Genomic DNA, 19704 nt, shown 5'->3' on the forward strand with positions numbered 1-19704 from the left:
GAGAACAGACAGGAGAAGCCCCTCCCTTGAGTCGAGCCTGCTCGACCAGCTCCCAGCTCACTTGCGCACTTACGCAGCACCTCTGTGAGCAGGGCATCGGGTGGCCTGACAGCTGGGGGAGCCTGGGCCACTGCCATCCATGTGTCAGCCCTCTGTAAAGCCCTGATGAGCACCTACTGTGTGCCTGGCTCTGGGCCAAGCACTCTGCCCAACTTAGCCCACGAGGTGGACACACATCCGTAGCCAGTCCAGCAGGAGGGAATTCCAGCTCTACGAACTCACAGCGTGAGACCCAGGACAGTCCCTTGGCCTCCCTGTGCCTCAGTTTCTTCCTCCGCACGACAGGGGCGATGACAGGAGATAGTATGCAGCCAGTGCTGAGAACAGCGCTGGGCACGGAGCAAGGGCAGGTGGGGAAACTGAGGCTCCGAGGGGCCGAGGAAGCCTCCCCCCCCCACCAGCTGGTGCCCCACCCAATGACTATCAGAAGCCCAGCAGCGCCGCGGCTCCTCCCTTCACAGCCAGGGTGGGAGTGTTGTGATAACCCACAGCCCCCATTTCCTCCCGGTCAGGAAGGAGCCAGGCAGAGGAAGTATTAAGAGGAGTAATATAAACACTCCCCCCGGCCCGTGGCAGGGTGCAGAAGGGGCAGCCGCCGTCCCCCGAGCAGGCCAACCAGCCGAGCAGCGCCGCGGGCCGGGCAGAGATGGGCCTGGCCATGGAGCACGGAGGAGCATACTCGCGGGCGGGGGGCAGCCCGAGGGGCTGCTGGTACTACCTGCGCTACTTTTTCCTCTTCGTGTCTCTCATCCAGTTCCTCATTATCCTGGGCCTCGTCCTCTTCATGGTCTACGGCAACGTGCATGTGAGCACGGAATCCAACCTGCAGGCCACCGAGCGCCGGGCCGAGGGCCTGTACAGCCAAGTCGTGGGGCTCACGGCCTCCCAGGCCAACCTGTCCAAGGAGCTCAACCTCACCTCCCGCGCCAAGGACACCATCATGCAGTTGCTGCTGAACGCCCGCCGCGACCTGGACCGGATCAATGCCAGCTTCCGCCAGTGCCAAGCTGACCGGGTAAGGCCTCAGGCCAGATGCTCACCCTGGGCGCTCTGGGCAGGGCCCCTCACCAATCTGAGCTCTGGTTCCCTCGTCTGTGAGCCAGAGGCAGTCGTAGAGTCTCTATTTCATGCGAGGAGCCCATGGGGATAAGCAATGCAGAGTTGGTTAGTACAAGTATATCCCATGCGATACTGGGGATACACTTATCCTAAAACAATGTATTCATTATCTATCTGGAACTTCAGTGTAACTGGGCATCCTGGCTGTGGATCGGCAGCACCCCTGGGCCCATGACTTAATAGGCGTAAAGCCCACAGAATGTGCCAGCACATACCAGCTACGAATAAGAACTAGCTAAAAACTCAGAGCCTTTGGTTCTTACTCAGTAAGAAGTATGAACAGTTCCCATTTGCCTCATGCTGGGTGCCTGCTTTAGAAATATCTCATTGCTGAATCCCTTGGGGTCAGGAGAAGCTCCAAACCCTTTTGCGCATGGGGAAATGAAAGCCTGAGGTGGGGGGAGGTGGTTTTCTCCGGGGTGGGGGTGGGGCAGAGACAGGCAGCCCCAGGGAAGGGTCCTGGCGCACACATGGGCGTCTAGTGGAGACTGCCACCCGTTTGCACCCCCAGCTCATGTCATAGACACTCGACAAGACAATCGCCCGCATTCTCACAAGTGCGCTTCCTCTGGGGGAGGCCTTGCTGCTGGGACCTCATTCCTCGGGCCTCAGCAGAATCGGGGTGAGAGAAGGGAGGACCAGAGGAGGGAAGGCTGGATGGGGGCAGCCTCAGTTTCCCCCACAGCCTGGCTGAGGTGGAGGGTAGGGGGTAGTGGAAAAAAAGGCCTCTGCTGGGGCCTCAGACCACCCAGCCCTCCCTACCCAACAGGAAAGATGTGCTCGGGCCCCCTCACACCTGCCCAGGGAAGGTCTATGTCTCCATGTCTCAGATCCCAGGGCAAGGTGGGTCCCGCCTCAGATTTCCCAGTTCCCGGGGAACAGCCATCGGGTCCAGGAGCTACCAGGAATTCCAGGATCATAAAGTTTTAGACGCTCACACGCATCCCGGAACCCTGAACTTCCCCCGTTGCAGAATATTAGAAACCTAAGATTCTGTGTTTTTACAACTATAACATTTGAAGATCACAGGTTTTTGGGGGGGGGGGTTGGGTTTTTTTGTTTTTTTGTTTTTTTTCTCCTTCGTGTTGACAAATTTCTCTGGGCTGGAACCTCTTAGGATTTTCTCCAAGGCCCCTGGGGTTTCTCTAGTTTCAGGCCGCATGCACCCCACCCTGGAGGGGGGCCCCTGATGCTGGGGAGTATCCTCTGCCCCTGCCCACACCATGGCAGCCCCAAGTGTCTGATTGTAGCAGGTGAATCTTGGTCTTCCCCGGTCCTGGCCATGCTAAGAAACGTGATTTTTCTTAAATTCTCTGTGGGGGCAACTGCACTTTTGGCCCCAAGGTCCTGGAAGTGAAAAGAGGATTTAATTCAGTGATATTTTTAGGGTCCCCTCCACCCTGCCTGGGTCAGGGTGCTGGGACCCTCATTGGCACTTGGGGTCCGGAAGCAGCACTCTGAAACCTCCTCTTTTCACTTCCTCCAACTGGAAGAAAGCCTCTTTCTCATTTCATGTTTGGATCCAACTCATTTGGTTGCCATCTCCAGATCTTCCTCTTCTGTGGCTTTTTGAAAAGCCAGTAGAACGTCCAGAACCGTTTTCTGTCTCTCCCTAACCCCAGGGCATCAGCACAGGGCCGGCTTCCAAAGGAATAAGGACAAGGAGTGACAGAAAGACAAACCCTCCACATTCTTCATTGCTTTACCTGTTGTATTTCTGCAGAGGGTTCTGTTCCAAAGTTTGGAAAGCACCTGGTTGAATTGTAAGAACTTCCTTAAAAAACAATTTATTGAGGGGCACCTGGGTGTCTGAGTCGGTGAAGCAGCGGCCTTCGGCTCAGGTCATGATCCCAGGGTCCTGGGATCGAGCTCCACATCAGGTTTCCTGCTCATCGGAGAGCCTGCTTCTCCCTCTCCCTCTTCTGCTCCCCGTTTGTGCTCTCTCGCTCTCTGCCTCTGGCTCTCTCGCTCTCTCTCTCTGTTTAAAAGAAAAACAGCTTTATGGAGATATAATTCATATGCTCTACAGCACTTCCAATTAAAAGTGTATAATTCAATACTTTTTAACACCTTCACAGAGTTGTGCAATCATCACAGTTGATTTTAGAATATTTCATCGCTCCAGAAAAGAAACCCTGTCCCCACGAGCCATCACTCCCTATCCTCCCCCTCCCCCAGCCCCTGGCAATCACTGCTTTCTGTCTCTATGAATTTGTCTGTTCTGGACGTTTTGTATAAATGGGATCCTACAACAGGTGTCCTTTTGTGTCTTGGCTTCTATCATTTACCATGACTTTTTGAAGATTCACCCCTGTGTGTCAGGGTTTTGTTCCTTTTTTTTTTTAATAAAGATTTTTATTTATTTATTTGACAGAGACAGACAGTGAGAGAGGGAACACAAGCAGGAGGAGTGGGAGAGGAAGAAACAGGCTTCCCACTGAGCAGGGAGCCAGATGCAGGACCCTGGGATCTCGACCCAAGCTGAAGGCCAATTTATCTGTTTTTCTCTTTGTGCTTTTGGTATCACATCTAAGAAACCATTGCCAGGGGGCACCTGCTCAGTGGGGAGTCTCCTTCCCCCTCTCCCTCTGCCCCTTCCCACTGCTCTATGCTCTCTCTTTCTCTCACTCCCAAGGAAATGAATAAAGTCTTGAAAGAGAAAGAAAGAAAGAAAGAAAGAAAGAAAGAAAGAAAGAAAGAAAGAAAGAAAGAAAGAGAAAAGGGAAGAAAGAAAGAAAGAAAGAAAGAAAGAAAGAAAGAAAGAAAGAAAAAGAAAAGAAAGAAAGGGAGAGAAAGAAAGAAACCATTGCCAAGTCCATGGTCATGCAGAGTTAACACCTAGGCTTTCTTCTAAAGAGTTTTATAGTTTTAGTTCTTACATTTGGGTCATTGAGCCATTCTGAGTTAATTTTTGTATATGGCTTGAGGTAGGGGTGCAAATTCATTCCTTAACATGTGGCGATACAGCTGTGCCAGCACTGTTTGTTGAAAAGACTCTTTCTCCCCCCCATGGAATGATTTTGCCACCTCTATTAATTTTCCAGGGCTGCTTTATTAACAAAATACCACAAATTGGGTGGCTTAAAGAATAGAAATTTAGGGGCGCCTTGGGGGCTCAGTCGTGAAGTGTCTGCCTTTGGCTCAGGTTGTGGTCCCAGGGTCCTGGGATTGAGTCCGCATCAGGCTCCCCGCTCAGCAGGAGCCTGCTTCTCCCTCTCCTTCTGCCTGCTGCTCCCCCTACTTGTGCTCATTCTCTGTCTGTCAAATAAACAAATAAATTATTTAAAAAACCAAAAGAATAGAAATTTATTTTTGTACATACAGGAGGTCAAGATGCGAGTTCCTTTGGAGAGTTAGGAGGGAAGAATCTGTTCTAGGCGTCTCTCCTTGGCTTGTAGATGACCACCCTCCTCTGTGTCTTCACATCGTCTTCCCTCTGTGCATTTCTGGGTGTCCGAATTTCCTTTTACAAGGACACCAGTCATTTGGATTAGGGCCCACCCTCATGACCTCATGTTAACTTAATCACATCTTTAAAGACACTATCTCCAAATACAGTCACATTCTGAGGTACTGGGGGTTAGGATTTCCATATATGATGGGGTGGGGGACGATTCAGTTCTTAACAGCATCCTTGTCAAAAAGTAGTTGGCCAGAGGCACCTGGGTGGCTCGGTCGGTTAAGCGTCTGCCTTCAGCTCAGGTCATAATCCCAGGGTCTTGGGATCGAACCCCGCATTGGACTCCCTGCTCAGCGGAGAGCCTGCTTCTCCCTTTCCCTCTGCCAGCTGCTCCCCCGCTTGTGCTCTCTCTCTCTCTTTCAAATAAATAAATAAAATCTTAAAAAAATAAAAAAGTAGGGGCACCTGGGTGGCACAGCGGTTAAGCGTCTGCCTTCGGCTCAGGGCGTGATCCCGCCGTTGTGGGATCGAGCCCCACATCAGGCTCCTCCGCTATGAGCCTGCTTCTTCCTCTCCCACTCCCCCTGCTTGTGTTCCCTCTCTCGCTGGCTGTCTCTATCTCTGTCGAATAAATAAATAAAATCTTTAATAAATAAATAAATAAATAAATAAATAAATAAATAAATAAAGTAGTTGGCCATAAATGTGAATTAATGTTTTCAAGCCTCATGCAAGTTGTAGCTTGTATCCATGCTTTATCCCTTTTTATTGCCAAGTAGCGTTAACTGTAACAACTTTCAAAGATCTAACCAGCATCCCCTATATAGGAGCCATGCCCCTGTGAACTGGGCCAACCCAGGCCACCCAGGTGTGGGATCTGGAGCAAGAGGACCCACGGGGGTTGGACTGTGAGCTCTGTCCTGTGTCCCATCTGTTAGGTGAGCTACATGAACAACCAGCGGTACATGGCGGCCATCATCTTGAGCGAGAAGCAATGTCAAGAACAACTCAAGGAGACTAACAAGAGCTGCAATGGTGAGTGGTCTGGATAGTAGGGAGCCAGGGGGGTAGACTCCCTGCCCAGCCTCTTGGCAACCCCCAACCTTCCCGAGATGTATTATCATGTCCCTGTAGCCTTGCTCCTCATGCTGAACCAGAAGGCCAAGACACTGGAGGTGGAGGTGGCAAAGGAGAAGGAAGTGTGCACCAAAGACAAGGAGGGGCTGGGGCTGAACAAGCGAGTGGTGGAGGAACAGCTGACCGAGTGTGGCAAGGCCCGGGAGCAGCAGCGGCAGGAGCGACAGCTGGCCGAGGATCGCCTGCAGAAGGTGCAGGCCCTCTGCCTCCCGCTGGACAGGGACAAGTTTGAGACTCAACTGCGTAACCTCTGGAGGGACTCCATTATCCCACGCACGCTGGACACCATGGGCTATAATCTGTACCATCCTCTCAGCTCCGAAATCACCTCCATCCGGAGAAGCTGCGACCACATGCCCACCCTCATGGCCACCAAGGTGGAGGAGCTGGCCCGGAGCCTGCGGGCCGACATAGAGCGCGTGGCCCGCGAGAACTCGGACATCCAGCGCCAGAAGCTGGAGGTCGAGCAGGGCCTGCGGGCCAGTCAGGAGGCCAAGGAGAAGGTGGAGAAGGAGGCCCAGGCCCGGGAGGCCAAACTCCAGGCCGAATGCACCCGGCAGACACAGCTGGCGCTGGAGGAGAAGGCGGCCCTGCGGAAGGAGCGAGACAGCCTGGCAAAGGAGCTGGAGGAGAAGAAGCGGGAGGCAGAGCAGCTCAAAATGCAGCTGGCTGTCAGCAACTCCGCCCTGGACACCTGCATCAAGGCCAAGGTGGGCTAGAGGGCCCTGGATTCAGGTTGCATTGGGGTCAGGTCTGGGGGCCATGTTGGTGGTGATGTCTACCATGTTTGAGGTGAGCTTCTCAGTCTAGGTCCGGTTAGTTAACTCACTTGAGAGTGTCACTGACATAAGATTGGGGTGGAGTTTGGAAGGACATGGAGAAAGGACTAAGGATTGGGATTGAGTTTAGAGTGGCTGGTGGGCCTCCAAATTGGTTCAGGGTGAGAATGGGGGATTCACGGAGGGTTGGTGTCAGGGTTGGGATGTGTCTGAGTTGAAGGATCAGGGGCCATGGGTGGGGTTGGCAGTTAGACTGAAGTTTAAGGCTGGGCTATAGGAAGGCTTGATTGGGGGCAAAGTTCGGGTTTGGGTTAAGGGGAGTTCTTAGTGACTGCTGTGTTTGAGTCGGTTTGAGTTGAAGTTAGGGTTCCATTGAAGATTACATTAGTCTTACAATTGGGGTTGTGCTGAGTTTGGATTGTGGGGAAAGGTTGAAAGTTAGGTCAGGGGTCACATGCAGGGTGGCCGGTGAGTCTAGCATTGGGTGTAGGATGTCAGTGGCTTGGGTTGGGTTGAGTGGAGACACCAAAGCTGGAGTTGAAGCTCAGGTGGTGTAGGTGGCTGGTGGGTCTAGAGATGATTAGAGGTTTGGGGCCAAGGGTGGATTTAGGATTTCATGGGCATTAGGATTGGGATTGGTGTTGACCATGGGTTAGGAGTTGAAGTTGGTTTGGATTTAGGGTGGCTGACTGAGGGTTGAATTGGGCTGGCGTCAGGATATATTTGAAATGAAGGATTGGTTGACCCTGAGTTAGGGTAGGGAGAGCAGGGGAGGGGTGAGGGTCAGGGCTGGGTGTAGAGTAGAAACTAGACAGGTGCTAATCTTGGGGTGGGGCTGGGTTGAGGTTCCATCTGAGGTAGAGGCGAGGGTCTAAGGTTGAGTTGGGGTGAGTGTGGTATTGGGAAGCTGTTTATGGGTGGCCGTGGTGGAGCCCGGGGCTGGGCTGGGGGAAGGGGGTTGGGGGTGGATTTTTGTTTGTAATATTTTATTTATTCATTTGAGAGAGAGAGACAGAGAGAGAGAATGAGCAGGGGAAGGAGCAGAGGCAGAGGGAGAAGCAGACTCCCCGCTGAGCAGGGAGCCCGATGCCAGACTCCAGGATCACGACCAGAGCCAAAGACAGATGCCCAACCGACTGAGCCACCCAGGTGCCCCGGGGGGGGGGGGCGGATTTTTCATAGCAGCAAGGTCGCAGCAATGTGCTGGGGTCAGAATTAGATAAAAAGTTATGGTCAGATGAGGTTTGTCATTAGGATTGGGTTTAGGTCAGGGTTTGATTCTAAGGAAAGTGCTGTTTTCATGTCGGATTGGATTTTAGGTGATTATGTTTAGAGCTGGCTTTGGATTTCAGGCTCAGGGTTGTTGCAGGGAAGGCAGTGAGTTTAAGGAGTGGGTCGGCTTCAGCCCAGAGTGGGGCTGGGCTGGGTGGATGGACTCAGCTGGCGTCATGCATTGGGATCAGGTTGGAACTGGGACTGTGGGGGAGACCGAGGCAGGCCACAGCAGGGTCTCTGGGGGGCTTCCCAGGAAAGCCAGTCCCTGGAGTCCCCAGTCCTTTGAGGGCAAGTGGGTATAGGGGATTATCCATCAACTAATGTGGGTGTCTTTCTCCGGTATCTGTTTCCCCACCCTGGAAGGAACTCAGCCCCAGGTATCCAAGAGCATGGAGGAGCGGGAGCCTCTCTGGGACCCTGGTTCAGGGGCCCCGGCTTCTGCCAACCTCCTTCCATCTTTCTTCCCACAGTCGCAGCCGATGTCTATACCAAGACCTGTGGGCCCTGCCCCAATCCCTCAGCCCATCGGTGAGTGACAGAAAGCAGGGCCAGGAAGGGGTTCAGGGATGGTCCTTTCTACTTTTTATCCCATCTCAGCCCTGCTATTGGGGCTGCCAGCCCACCCCTAACCCAGGGTTGGGGCAGTTGGTTGGAGCTGACCCTTCTTCTCTCACCATAGACCCAGCTGGCCTGGAGGAGTTCAAGAAAAGAATCCTGGAGTCCCAGAGGCCCCCTGCAGGCATTGTTGTAGCCCCATCTAGGTAAGGCACTGGGCCGACTGAGATGGTTCAGTCTCAGGGCTTCAGAGGAGGCTGGGAACAGGACTCAGGGTGGAGGGAGGCTCATCTCACACACTGCTTCCTTAATTGAGTGCCTGCTGTATACCAGGCCCTATGCTGGGTCATGGGGACGCAGCAGTGACCAAGACCCACACAGGTCCATTCATGAAATTGCCTGAGTGGGGGGTGAGAGAAACAATGAAGGAGCCATGAAAAGAGAGACCAAGAGCCCGCAGTTATTAGGAGCTTGCTCTGAGTTCAGCACAGCTGAAAGCGCTTTGCAAGATTAGCTCACTGACTCTTCACAACCCTAATCAGCGGGCGAGCCGCCGTCATCACCCACCACTTTCCAGACGAGGAAAGTGAGGCACAGAGAAGGTGTGCATCGTGCCCCAGGTAACACAGCCAGGGAGTGGCAGAGCTGGGGACACGAACCCAGGCTCTTGGACTCCAGGCAGGCAAAAGAGGGCCGCGGTGAGGAGGAGGCCTTTGAGCTGGAGGGTGGGGCTGAGCTGTCTGGGAAAGGGCAGAAGGTACAGAGCTCCGGGTGACAAGGAGAGCCAGGGTAAAGGCTCAGAGGCCAGACTGGGGGGTAAGGGGTGGCTGGAGCTGAGGAAGGGAGGAGGGAGAGCAGCAGCGGAGACCCCGGGCCTCTCACCCCAGCCCTCTGAGCCTCTCTTTCTAACCTCTACAAAAACGGAGGTCTCCGAAATCAAGGGCATGGAAACTCTTTGCTAACTGTTAAGTGCTGTCCACAGGTGCCTAAAGCGAGGGGCTGGGGGTTGCGGCAGGGCGCATCAAGGCACCGCGGCGCACACTCGGCTCAGGGCTCCGAGTCGGCACCCCGACCCCTCGCCAGCTCCCAGAGTGCAGCCTGTGTATCCCAGGGAAGGTGACTCAGGCCACCGCCCCGAGAACATCCTGTTCTCCCTCCCAGGTAGTGGCCACGCTCCCCATGTTCAGGATCACATCACTGACCGAGGAGTCTGGGCTGGGCAGTGCCATTCACAGTTTAGGACCCGGGGCTCCGGGACACACCTGGAATTTTAAACCAGATTCCTCTGACCCCAAGCCTGTGCCCCCGTGGCTCTGCCAGCAAGGCTGTGGTCAGCCTGGTCTATTTCAGCCTGGGGACAAATAGGCTTCCAGACAATTGTCTTCAAATCCTGGGCGGAGGAGGGGGCGGTCCTCCACATCCAGCTCCATTTCCTCTATGGCTCCTCTTACATAGTGCCTCTAACGGGGAGCTCACCTTCTCGCAGAACTTGTCCCTTCCGCTCTGGATGGCTGTGTCTGGGAGAAATCCCTTAGCCTCAGGCAGCCCTCCGAGAGGGAAGCAGGAGGGTGGAGAGGAGACCCTGCTCCAAGCAAACAGTGCTCCTCTCTCCATCTTGGCCCAAAGCCATCATGGCAAGGAAGGAGGTTCTATTATTATCCCCACTTTTCAGAGGAGGAAACTGAGGCCCCAGGGAAGTGACCAGCCTGGGGTCATGCGTCAGTGAGTCAGCGCCAGAGCCAGACTCCCAGCCCAGACCGTCCCAGCTGAGAAAGGGGAAGCTCTTGACGTTGTTTACCCCCAGAGAGGGCCCTCCACAGAGAAAACAATGAGTACTTAAAGCAGGGCCCCTCCCGCTTCTCTCTGCCAGGTCTCAGGAAGGGGCCTTGCTCTCTGGGCTCCAGCCTTGATTCAGCTTCCCCTGAGAAAGGGGCCTTCAGCTCTGGCTTGGAGTGCCAGCGAGGCCAGCCCGTCGGTGGGCTAGCCTAGGCTATCCACAGGTTGTGAAATCACCACATAGGAACTTTAGATGCCTCCGATCAGGGGCCAGGGCTGAGGTCCAGCATCAAATCACCCAGCCCCTGGTCGGGAGTCACTTTTTCTCAACTCTTATTCCTTCTGGGCCTTGACAAAGTCTCCGAGGTGGTGAAACGCTCCCACTTGCAGCTCTTCCTGCGATCCCAAAGCCAGGGCCAACCTACAGCCCAGCATCGGCTGGACGCGAACACTTTCCATGGACATTTTTAGGTCATTTTCTCTTGATGGCAAGTGCACTAGTTTTCCTTCTTCCCTGGTAAGACTGTGTCCTTTGGGCATCCGTTTATTTACGTTAAACACACACACACATACACACACACACACACACACACACACACACAATTGATGTAAAGACAAAAAAGTAAATATTGGTTTTGGGGCCAGGTGGCTGGATAAGGCATAAGTTGGGACGCAGTTGTGGAATATAGGTGAGGTTCGGTGGGGTGAGGTCCGGAGCCAAGGGCCGAGAAAGAATTCTTGAGATGTCTCTAGGGCAAAGCGGTGGTTTTATTAAAACAAAGGGACAGGATCCCCGAGCAGAAAGAGCTGCTGCCCTGGGGTGGTGAGGGGTGGCTGATTATACACTTGGGAGTTGGGGGGGGTCAGGAAAAGGGACGTTTCAAAAGGATTTTCATCTGCTAAAGAGGACCCTCAGGATCCTGCAGGCCTGGAAGGGCATTCCAGCTATGATCAAGCTAAGGCTGCTTTTCCCTCTGGCGAAGCACTAACATTAAGACACTTGGGAGCTTCCTGGAAGAGGGTCACACGGATCCCATCCCAGAGCTGGGGCGTGGGGGGAGCTTGCAGGGTGTCTGCTGCGGCTTCGTCCTCAGCTAGCCTTCTGCTCCCTCAGCTGTTGCAACGCGGAAGGTTGAAGATGGGGAGTCCGGCCCAGGCTCTGAACGCGGCGCACGGCGAGTGTTGCTCAGGTTCATTGCCGGCACCGTTGTGATCCGGTTCGTTCATTGAACCCGTGTGTCTTGAGCAGCGGCTGGGTGCTAAGGACACCAGGAGGAATAGGCAGAGAAGCCGCCACCCTTTGGGGCTCCCAGTCTAGTGGGGCTGTTGTTATAGGGCCCCTTGGGGGGCGAAGCAGAGAAGGGATGAGGCAGTGTGAGGAGGTTAGAATTTTCCACAGGAGGCCAGGCGGGCTCCTCTGCCCTGCATGAGGCTGACTTTGGGGCAGAGAACCAGAGGAGCTGAGGGAGGAGCCATGGGGATGGGGTGTCCCTGGAAGGGTGTACAGCCCATGCCGAGACCCTGAGACAGGGCCGGGCCTGGGGAGGAGGCTGGTGTGGCTCAGGGAGAGTGATCCAGGGGGTGAGTAGGAAGTGAGGGGGGCGCGGGGGGTGCAGGCCAGGCAGGGCCTGTGGCTGCGGTGAGAACTTGGGGAGCTTCAGGACAGCCTGAGCAGAGAAGGACATGACTGGATTCAGGTGTTCATAGGGACGAAGGCGGCCGCCGGAGACCAGGGCCAAGGCAACCTGCTGGTCCAGGCCTGTGATGATGGGGGCTCAGGAGCCTCGGTCTCTGAGAAATGGCCTGGGACCACCGTCCCTTGCAGGCTGGTGGGCAGGAGTGGATGAGGATTTATGTCAGGGCTGGCCCGGAGCGGGTGAATCCTGGTCAGGCTGGAGCCAGGGATGGGGGGGGTGGGCAGAGCCAGCCAAGGAACGTGAGGCCACTCGGCCCCAGGGAAGAGCCAGGGAAGGAAGGGAGGGGGCCAGCGGAAGCAGGACTTGGCTGAGGCCCCCTCCTCCCCACCAGGAAACAGCCTCTGAGCCAACCCCTGACCCCTCACGAGAACCTTTGCGAGGCCAAGGAGGGGGAAGGGCATTCCAGACAGCAGGATGGCTCCTGCAAAGCCAGGGGGATGGGGTGAAGTGAAGCGATGCCTCTTGAAAGTTTGGAGGACTTTGGCAGGGTTTGAGTTTCTGACGGGGAGGACTGGTAGGGACAGAGTGGGTGGAGCCTTGAATGCCGGGGTAGAAAGGGTCTGGCTTTGTCTCCAGGGCACTGGGGAGCCAGAGAGAGTGTGTGAGGAGGGGCGGGCTCCTTGGAAAAATCCTCCTGGGAGTCAGTGAGGGGCTAGCCCTGGGGCAGTTCTGTGGAGACAAAGGAGGGAGACTGAGGCCCTGTTTGAGGGGTGGGGGGGTTTGGACAGGGGCTTTGGGAAAAGTCCCAGGTGTAAAAGTCAGACAGGCTGCAGCAGAGGCCTGGAGCACAGAAGGTGGCCTCTCTGACCACTGTCTCTTCATCTGTATATTGAGGAGGCCCACATCTCAGTCCCACCCTCCCAGAGATGTTCGACAAGTAGGAGTCTAATGGGAAGGCTGAACCCCAAAAGAGTCAAAGAGTCCTTGGTGGCAAGAAGGGGCCTGGGGTGGGAGGAAGCCGACCCAGGCAAGGTTTGTCCTTCCGTCTGTCTGACTGACTATTGTATTACCATCTCCTTCCTGCCCTAGTGGCTGAGGCGGCTCCAGGCCCTGAGGACCGAGGTGTGGCCCGGACTCGCCAGTCTGTGGACACAGCGCAGCGAGGCGCCCATGGCGCGGGCAGGCAGCCAGGGCCACAGCCGGCCGAGCTCCTGCAGACACGCCAAAGTGGGTGCCCTTGGCCTCCACCCCACGCTCGTGCTTCCCCACACCCCACCACACTGTCTGATACTCTCTCACAGGCCCACACCTGCACCATGCAATCCCTCGCCCATAGACACCGCAGTGATGTCTCATACGGACACAATGACGTCACACAGACGTAGCAGTGATGTCACACCAGCCGAGGCGATGGCATCCCACCAAAACATGGCAGTGATGCCACACAGACACAGTGAGAACGTCGCCCACAGATACAGCACCGACATCACACACACACCCCTTCTGCCCAGCCCTTGCCGATGTCACACCCCTCCTGTGCACACGGACCCAGGCGCTCCCAGCACTCCACCCGTCTGCACACCCTTGTGCCCCCGCCACACCGCCCTCCAATTTTCTCGTCTCCTGACTCCTCGCCCCCAGTATGTCGGGCCTAGGGAAGTGGGAACGGGACAACATGAGCCTCTGAGCCCCCCAGGAGAGTCTCCAGGCTCCCCTGCCAGCCCGCACCTGAACCCAGGGCAAATGTAACCCACTGGCCCCATCATAGCCCGTGAGGGCGGCTGCCCCCCTCGTCCCTCTGCCCCCACACCCAGCCCTACCTGTGGCCCGCATTAATGTTGGTGGCACTAAATAAATGTTATTGAATCCTTTTAAAGATTCCAGAGTGGTGATTTCTGCTTTGGAAAGGCACCACCTAGCTATGCGTGAGAAAAGACCGCAAGCTAGGACCCCCACTCCCCCCCCAGCCTCCCACCCTCCCGCCAACCTGTCCCCGGGCCAGAAAAGCCTGCAATCTGGACTGAGGCTGGGGCGCCACCAGGCCACCAGCTTCCCTCAAAGCCCTGAAACTGCTTTTTAAATACCTGCTATTTGGGGCGCCTGGGTGGCTCAGTCAGTTAAGCATCTGCCTTCAGCCCAGGTCATGATCCCAGGGTCCTGGGATCGAGCCTGCTGAGCCTGCTTCTCCCTCCCCCTCTGCCTGCCACTACCCCTGCTTGTGCTCTCTCTCTGTCAAATAAATAAGTAAAATCTTGGGGGGGAAAAAAAGCCATTTCTTAGAAAACAGATTATCCATCTGTGGCTTTCATCTTCCTAAGATTTGCGAAGATTTCCCCCAGACACTGACAGCAGTTGCTGAGGCAGGATAGCCTGTCCTGAACTGGAGGAATTTCTCTCCAGAACAGCTGCAGGAACAGTGTCACTGAAGTCTCAGGCCATTTGTTTGGTCTTGTTTTGTTTTGTGGCGAGATGGGATGTCAGAAAGGGCACCAGGGTCCAGTTGGGGAGTGCGTCAACACACTGATCCCTAAATTCGTGGGGAAAACAGGAAAAAGTGCATTAGAGGAATACAGGGAAATCCCATTGTACCCAGTAGACCGGGGGGGGGGGGAACGTTTAAAAAGCCATAATACCTACTGCTGGTGAAGATGTAGAGAAAGGGCATTTTCCTACAGGACTGGTAGAAATGCAAATCTCATCATGGCTTTTCTGGAAATTAGTTTGGTGATATTTCATTAAAGTAAAGATGCACAAACCCTTTGACTCAGCAACCCCATTTCTGGGATTTTATCCCTGAGAAGTAAAAACTCCAGGAAACAAAGCAAATGGCCATAGAAAAATGGCCTAAAAATTGTGGTCTAGAATCTCAGCTTGTCATTTGCTGCCTCCACCCCCCATTTTCCCCTCCCCCCCAGCTTTGATTCCCTCCCAGTCCATCCTCCCTGGACACTAGACAGGGAGGGGATGAGTCACAAGGAGCCAGGGCTGGCAAAGCCACGCTTAAGGCAGGCTAGTCAGGAGGGACAAAGGAGCGATATTTCCTGGATACGGAAACTCGGGTGAGAGACGCCTGCTGCAGGAAACACTCGGCTGGAGCCCTGCCAAGCCAGGGCAGGGGGTCAGCCAGGCCGGGCCTCCCAGACGGGCCAGTCTGGAGGCCCCAAGGAAATGAGGACGTCCCTGACCCTAAGCCTACTGCCTGGGCAGTTGGAGACTTGGAGAGGATGATGACACCAGCCAGTCCCAGCAACCACAGGATGTCTGAGTTTTGGGTTCTGGAGCCAGACATCCCTGAATCCGAATCTTGACTCAGTTGGTCTCAGCCTCCATTTTTTTTTTTTTTAAGATTTTATTTATTTGACACAGAGAGAGATAGCGGGAGAGGGAACACAAGCAGGGGGAGTGGGAGAGGGAGAAGCAGGCTTCCCACTAAGCAGGGAGCCCGACCTGGGGCTCCATCCCAGGGCCCTGGGATCATGACCCGAGCTGAAGGCAGATGCCTAACAACTGAGCCACCTAGGCGCCCCTCAGCCTCCATTTTCTCATCTGAGAAATAATCATTCTAAACTTTCTGGGCACATGGGCACCGGTCTGACTTTTGGTTGGCCTCTCCCATCCAGAGCATTCCAGGATATCAACCCTCCAGCTGGCCCCCACGCCCGGCCCTGCTGGTCCAGAGAGACCACCTTACCATCATGGGATCTGACCGTGTCCTCTCTGGCTCACACACCCTCCACGGCTCCCGAATACCCTGGGAACAAAGTCCAGTTCCTCAGCTCTCTTGTGTCTCCCTGCCCCCCGCCATCCCCACCTCTAGTGCAGTTCTTGCCTCCAGCGGCCCAGGACCTTTAATTCTCTGGCTAAAGACTGTCTATTAATTTGTGCTCTCAGACTAGAATCCCTTTTTCTTCTTCCTCCAAGGCCCTTCCCCAGAGATCCCTCCTCCAGGCAGCCCTCTTGATTGCCTGAGGTATTGTCCTTGCTCCCACTGGGGGAACCCCCAACTCCGTCCCTCCCTTTCTGCAGACCGCACCATGTAGCTCTGACTTCCCCAAGTTGGTGACTCCCCCAGGGACAAGGCAGGGACTGAGTACCCGTAGGAGAGCAATTGGCAGACCACCTCCCTGACCTTGTGGCCCAGCCACTGGGGGAGGTTCTGACTCTTTAGGGATTTCCTGTGACCTCTATAAATAACCCCTATGGCTGCTTCCCACAAACCACCTCACCCTTCTGGGAAAAAAGGGACTGTAGCCAAGGACCTCCGTCCAGCTGTGTGCCAGGGCCCGGGGCAGGCAGGTGGGGCCCAGGCGTCCTCTCTCCAGGAGCTTCTCTCTCCCCACCCACACCCTGCTCACCTCTCCTGGGAGCCCTCTGGATCCTCCTGGTGGGGAGGACATCTGGACACCCAGCCCCCCTAACCTGTGGTATTGCTTCTCTCCTCTGGGCCTGTTTGTAGTCCTGAAAAATAGGTATAATAGCACTATTTGTGGATTCAGCTCACCGAGTGACCCTTTTCCCCCAGGAGCCCCCCATGCTGGGCCAGCCCTAGCTGCAGAACAAGCAAACTAATGGATAGTGACACATTGCAACGAAGTCCGTGAAGACACAGGCGCGGGGGCTGTCTTTGGTTGGGCGGTGGGGGAATTCTAGATGCCTCCTGAAAACTCTCCTCATACACTTTGTTGGCTCTGGGTACCTCCCAGCCTCTGCTCACGGGTGCCCTAAAACCTGAGAGCTTGTATCTTCAATCCCTGGAGGTAGGACTCTTTTTCTGATTCTGGAAGGAATCCTGACCCTATTTAAGACTGTTTCTTTCTTTTTTTTTTTTTTTTAATAATAATTTTTTATTATGTTATGTTAGTCACCATACAGTACATCATAGTTTTTCACGTAATGTTCCATGATTCATTATTTGCGTATAACACCCAGTGCACCATGCAATATGTGCCCTCCTTACTACCCATCACCAGCCTATCCCATTCCCCCACCCCCCCTCCCAAGACTGTGTCTGCCTCTGGCAAGAGAAGCTAACCATTCCCCTGCAGCCAGGTGGGCGTGGAAGCCTGGATCCCAGGGTCTTAAGAGGGCCAGGGCTTTGAAGGGGGCGGCCAGGACCGCTTTTTGTTAGGGGACGGCGCCCTCTGCTGGTTCTTCACCAACATATCAGACCCCTATGAGTCTTAGAATCCAAGGCCTCAACACTACTTCAAAGGGATACGTGCACCCCTATGTTCACAGCAGTATTATCTACAATAGCCAAATCATGGAAGCTGCCCAAGTATCCGTCAACAGATGGCTGAAGAAGATGTGGTGCGCGTGCGCGCGTGTATGGACAAATACCATATGATGTCACTCATATGTGGAATTTAAGAAACAGAACAAATGAGCCAAGGAAAGAGAGAGAAAAACCAAGAAACAGACTCTCTCTCTTTTTTTAAAAAGATTTTATTTATTTATTTGTCAGAGAGAGGAAGAGTACAAGCAGGGGGAGCAGGAGGCAGAGGGAGAAGCAGACTCCCCGCCGAGCAGGGAGCCTGATGCAGGGCTCGATCCCAGGACCCTGAGATCATGACCTGAGCTGAAGGCAGTTGCTTAACCAACTGAGCACCCAGGCATCGCCAAGAAAAAGACTCCACTATAGAGAACAAACTGCTGGTTGCCAGAGGGGAGGTGGGTGGGGGGATGGGTGAAATAGGTGATGGGGATTAACGGGTGCACTTGTCATGATGAGCACTGAATCATGTATGGAAGTGCTGAATCACTATATTGTACGTTTGAAACTAAGATAACACTGTATGTTAACTATACTGGAATTAAAATAAAAAACTTAATACAAGAAAGGATAAAAAAAGAATCAAAGTCCTATCAATCAGATCCTCCCTCTCTTCCTCCACCCATCTCCCTCCTCTCTCCCCCTTCCTCACTGCTTCAGCCCTACCAGCCACCTCGATGTTCCTTGAACACACCATGATGCTCCCACCTCAGGACCTTTGCACATGCTGTGCCCTCTGCCTGGGACACTTTCACCAACCTCCTCCATCTGGTTTCCTTCTCACCATTTGGCTGTCAGTAGCAATGTCACCTCTGGAAGGCAGCCTGCCCTCATGTCCCTGAGCGGGCAGGTCTCCTCCTCATAAGCTCACAGGGCAGCCATCAGACCTCACTATAAGGAATGAGGTCTCTAACACAGCCAGGGGCAGCACCTGTGACAACTGGTCCCCTCTGTATCCCTAGCCTCCTGCACTCAGCCTGTTGCACAGAAGGCCTGCAGCAAACTCAAACTGGAAGTCCGAACGAACCTATGTGCCAATCCCAAAGCTGGGGACGTCTAGCAACTAACTAGTTCTCTGAGCCTTAGTTTCTGGATCTGTAAAACTGTAACAAAATACTCACCGCCTTGTGCTGTTACGAAAACCCAATAAGATGATGTGTGCAATTCTAGCACATAGCAGGTGCCTGATAGTTACTGAGGGAATGGATGCATAAGCTTGGAGGGCATAGGGATCTGGGATCTTGCAGGCCTCTTTTAAAATATAAGAGGTAAGTAAATTAATTAATTAATCAATTAAAAAAATACAAAAGGCAAGTCTTCAAGATTAATACTAAAAAAGAGAATGACAACTTGCAGAGCAATAAACACACACTTGATGTTCAAACTACAAGACAAAACATATTTTATAGGTGTATTTACAAGTATGCAAAAGAGCAGAGAGAATTCTGGAAAGATACAAGTTAAGCTGTGACCCCAAGGGATGGGGTGGGGTGGCGGGGGGAGGGAGATTTCCATGTTCAAGCATTTCTGAATCACATGAATTTTTTATATTCCTTTAGTATTTGCAAAATAAATTAAAAGCCGCAAAACAAAGATCCCTGAGGCCCTCCCACCCCCATCCCAACCGTCTACTCCTACTCCCCCAGCATGGGAACCCAAAGGGACCTCTGCTCAGCTCCACTCCAGCGCTGGAGCCCCTAGCATGTCCCTGCAAGGGAATCTGGCTGGCTGCAGCTTAATGACTGCCAGCAACAGGGAGCTCACCACGTCTGAAGGCAGCCCCTTCACTTCATCGTCCTGGGGTCAAGTTCTTTCTCCAGGGGATGAGATTCTCACTTGGCCTAAGCTATTCCCACATGCCTCAGGGCTCCTGGGCACCCACCCAGCCTGGCTGGGAGCCTCAGCGGTCCCCTCACTTGCCCACGCAGAAGTCCCGGAAGATGATGTCCAGGATCTCGTCAGTGCCCCCTCCGCCGGTGATGCGGCCCAGGTGGCCGCGGGCGAGTCGCAGTGCCTCTGCAGCCAAGGCTAGGTCTTTTGTCTGCTTGTAGTGGCCGAGGGCATCCAGGCAGCCCTGGAGATGGTGCTGGTGCCTTGCACGCGTCAGAAGTGGGCCTACGGACGGGTCCCCACACCTGGAAGGGACAAAGGATGTGGTGGTCTTTCTCAACTTTCACAACTACCATTGGAAGGGGGATCATCACTTGAACTTTGTAGATCCAGAAAATGAGCCTGGGGGGCGGGTAGGGGTCCAAAGCCAGTGGCTCAGCCCTGACTTGAACTTGGGCAGAGGCAAGCTGTGGGAGAGGGACGCGCGGAGGCGGGGCGGGGGAGCCGCTCACACTTCAGCCAGCTCCTTCCTCAGAGCCTCCAGGAGGCCATCCAAACCCTCTCCGGTCAAGCAGGACAGCAGCAGGTGCGGGGGCAGGTTGGGACTGGGGTCTGGGCCCCCTCGAGGCAGTAAATCCGATTTGTTCAGCACCAGCAGGAGGCGCTGGCTGTTCTCTTTGAGGTTCCCAGTGCCTGCGGGGGTGACAACCGTATCCAGGAAGTTGCAGCTGGAGGGAGAGGCCAGGTCAGAAGCATCCAGCACCGCCAGAATGAGGTCAGCCTGCTCCAGCCTGGGGGAACAGGGAAAACCAACCAAGAAGTGACCCCAGAGTTGAGTAATTAAGGGCACGGGGGGGGGGGGGG

General features: G+C 54.4%; 2 protein-coding genes across 2 annotated transcripts in view; one reads left to right on the top strand and one right to left on the bottom strand.

Moving 5' to 3' along the window:
• The first annotated feature begins 569 nt into the window (after positions 1-569).
• LOC103674957 (plasmalemma vesicle associated protein) lies at positions 570-13607 on the top strand. Its single transcript, XM_008703959.2, has 6 exons — positions 570-1075; positions 5518-5614; positions 5714-6426; positions 8241-8298; positions 8450-8531; positions 12828-13607. The coding sequence occupies exons 1-6, from the start codon at positions 707-709 to the stop codon at positions 12832-12834; spliced, it is 1326 nt and encodes a 441-aa protein (XP_008702181.1). The 5' UTR covers positions 570-706; the 3' UTR covers positions 12835-13607.
• A 4800-nt stretch (positions 13608-18407) lies between these two features.
• The window catches only part of GTPBP3 (GTP binding protein 3, mitochondrial), a 4305-nt gene continuing 3008 nt past the window's right edge, over positions 18408-19704 (bottom strand). The window contains exons 8-9 of the mRNA XM_040629062.1: positions 19353-19631; positions 18408-19145 (exon numbers count right to left, since the gene is read on the bottom strand). Coding sequence (XP_040484996.1) covers positions 18923-19145; positions 19353-19631 — 502 coding nt within the window. The 3' untranslated portion in view covers positions 18408-18922. The remainder of the gene's footprint in view (positions 19146-19352; positions 19632-19704) is intronic.

Source organism: Ursus maritimus, unplaced genomic scaffold (genome assembly GCF_017311325.1).
Source record: "Ursus maritimus isolate PB19 unplaced genomic scaffold, ASM1731132v1 scaffold_14, whole genome shotgun sequence".
NCBI lineage: Eukaryota > Metazoa > Chordata > Mammalia > Carnivora > Ursidae > Ursus > Ursus maritimus.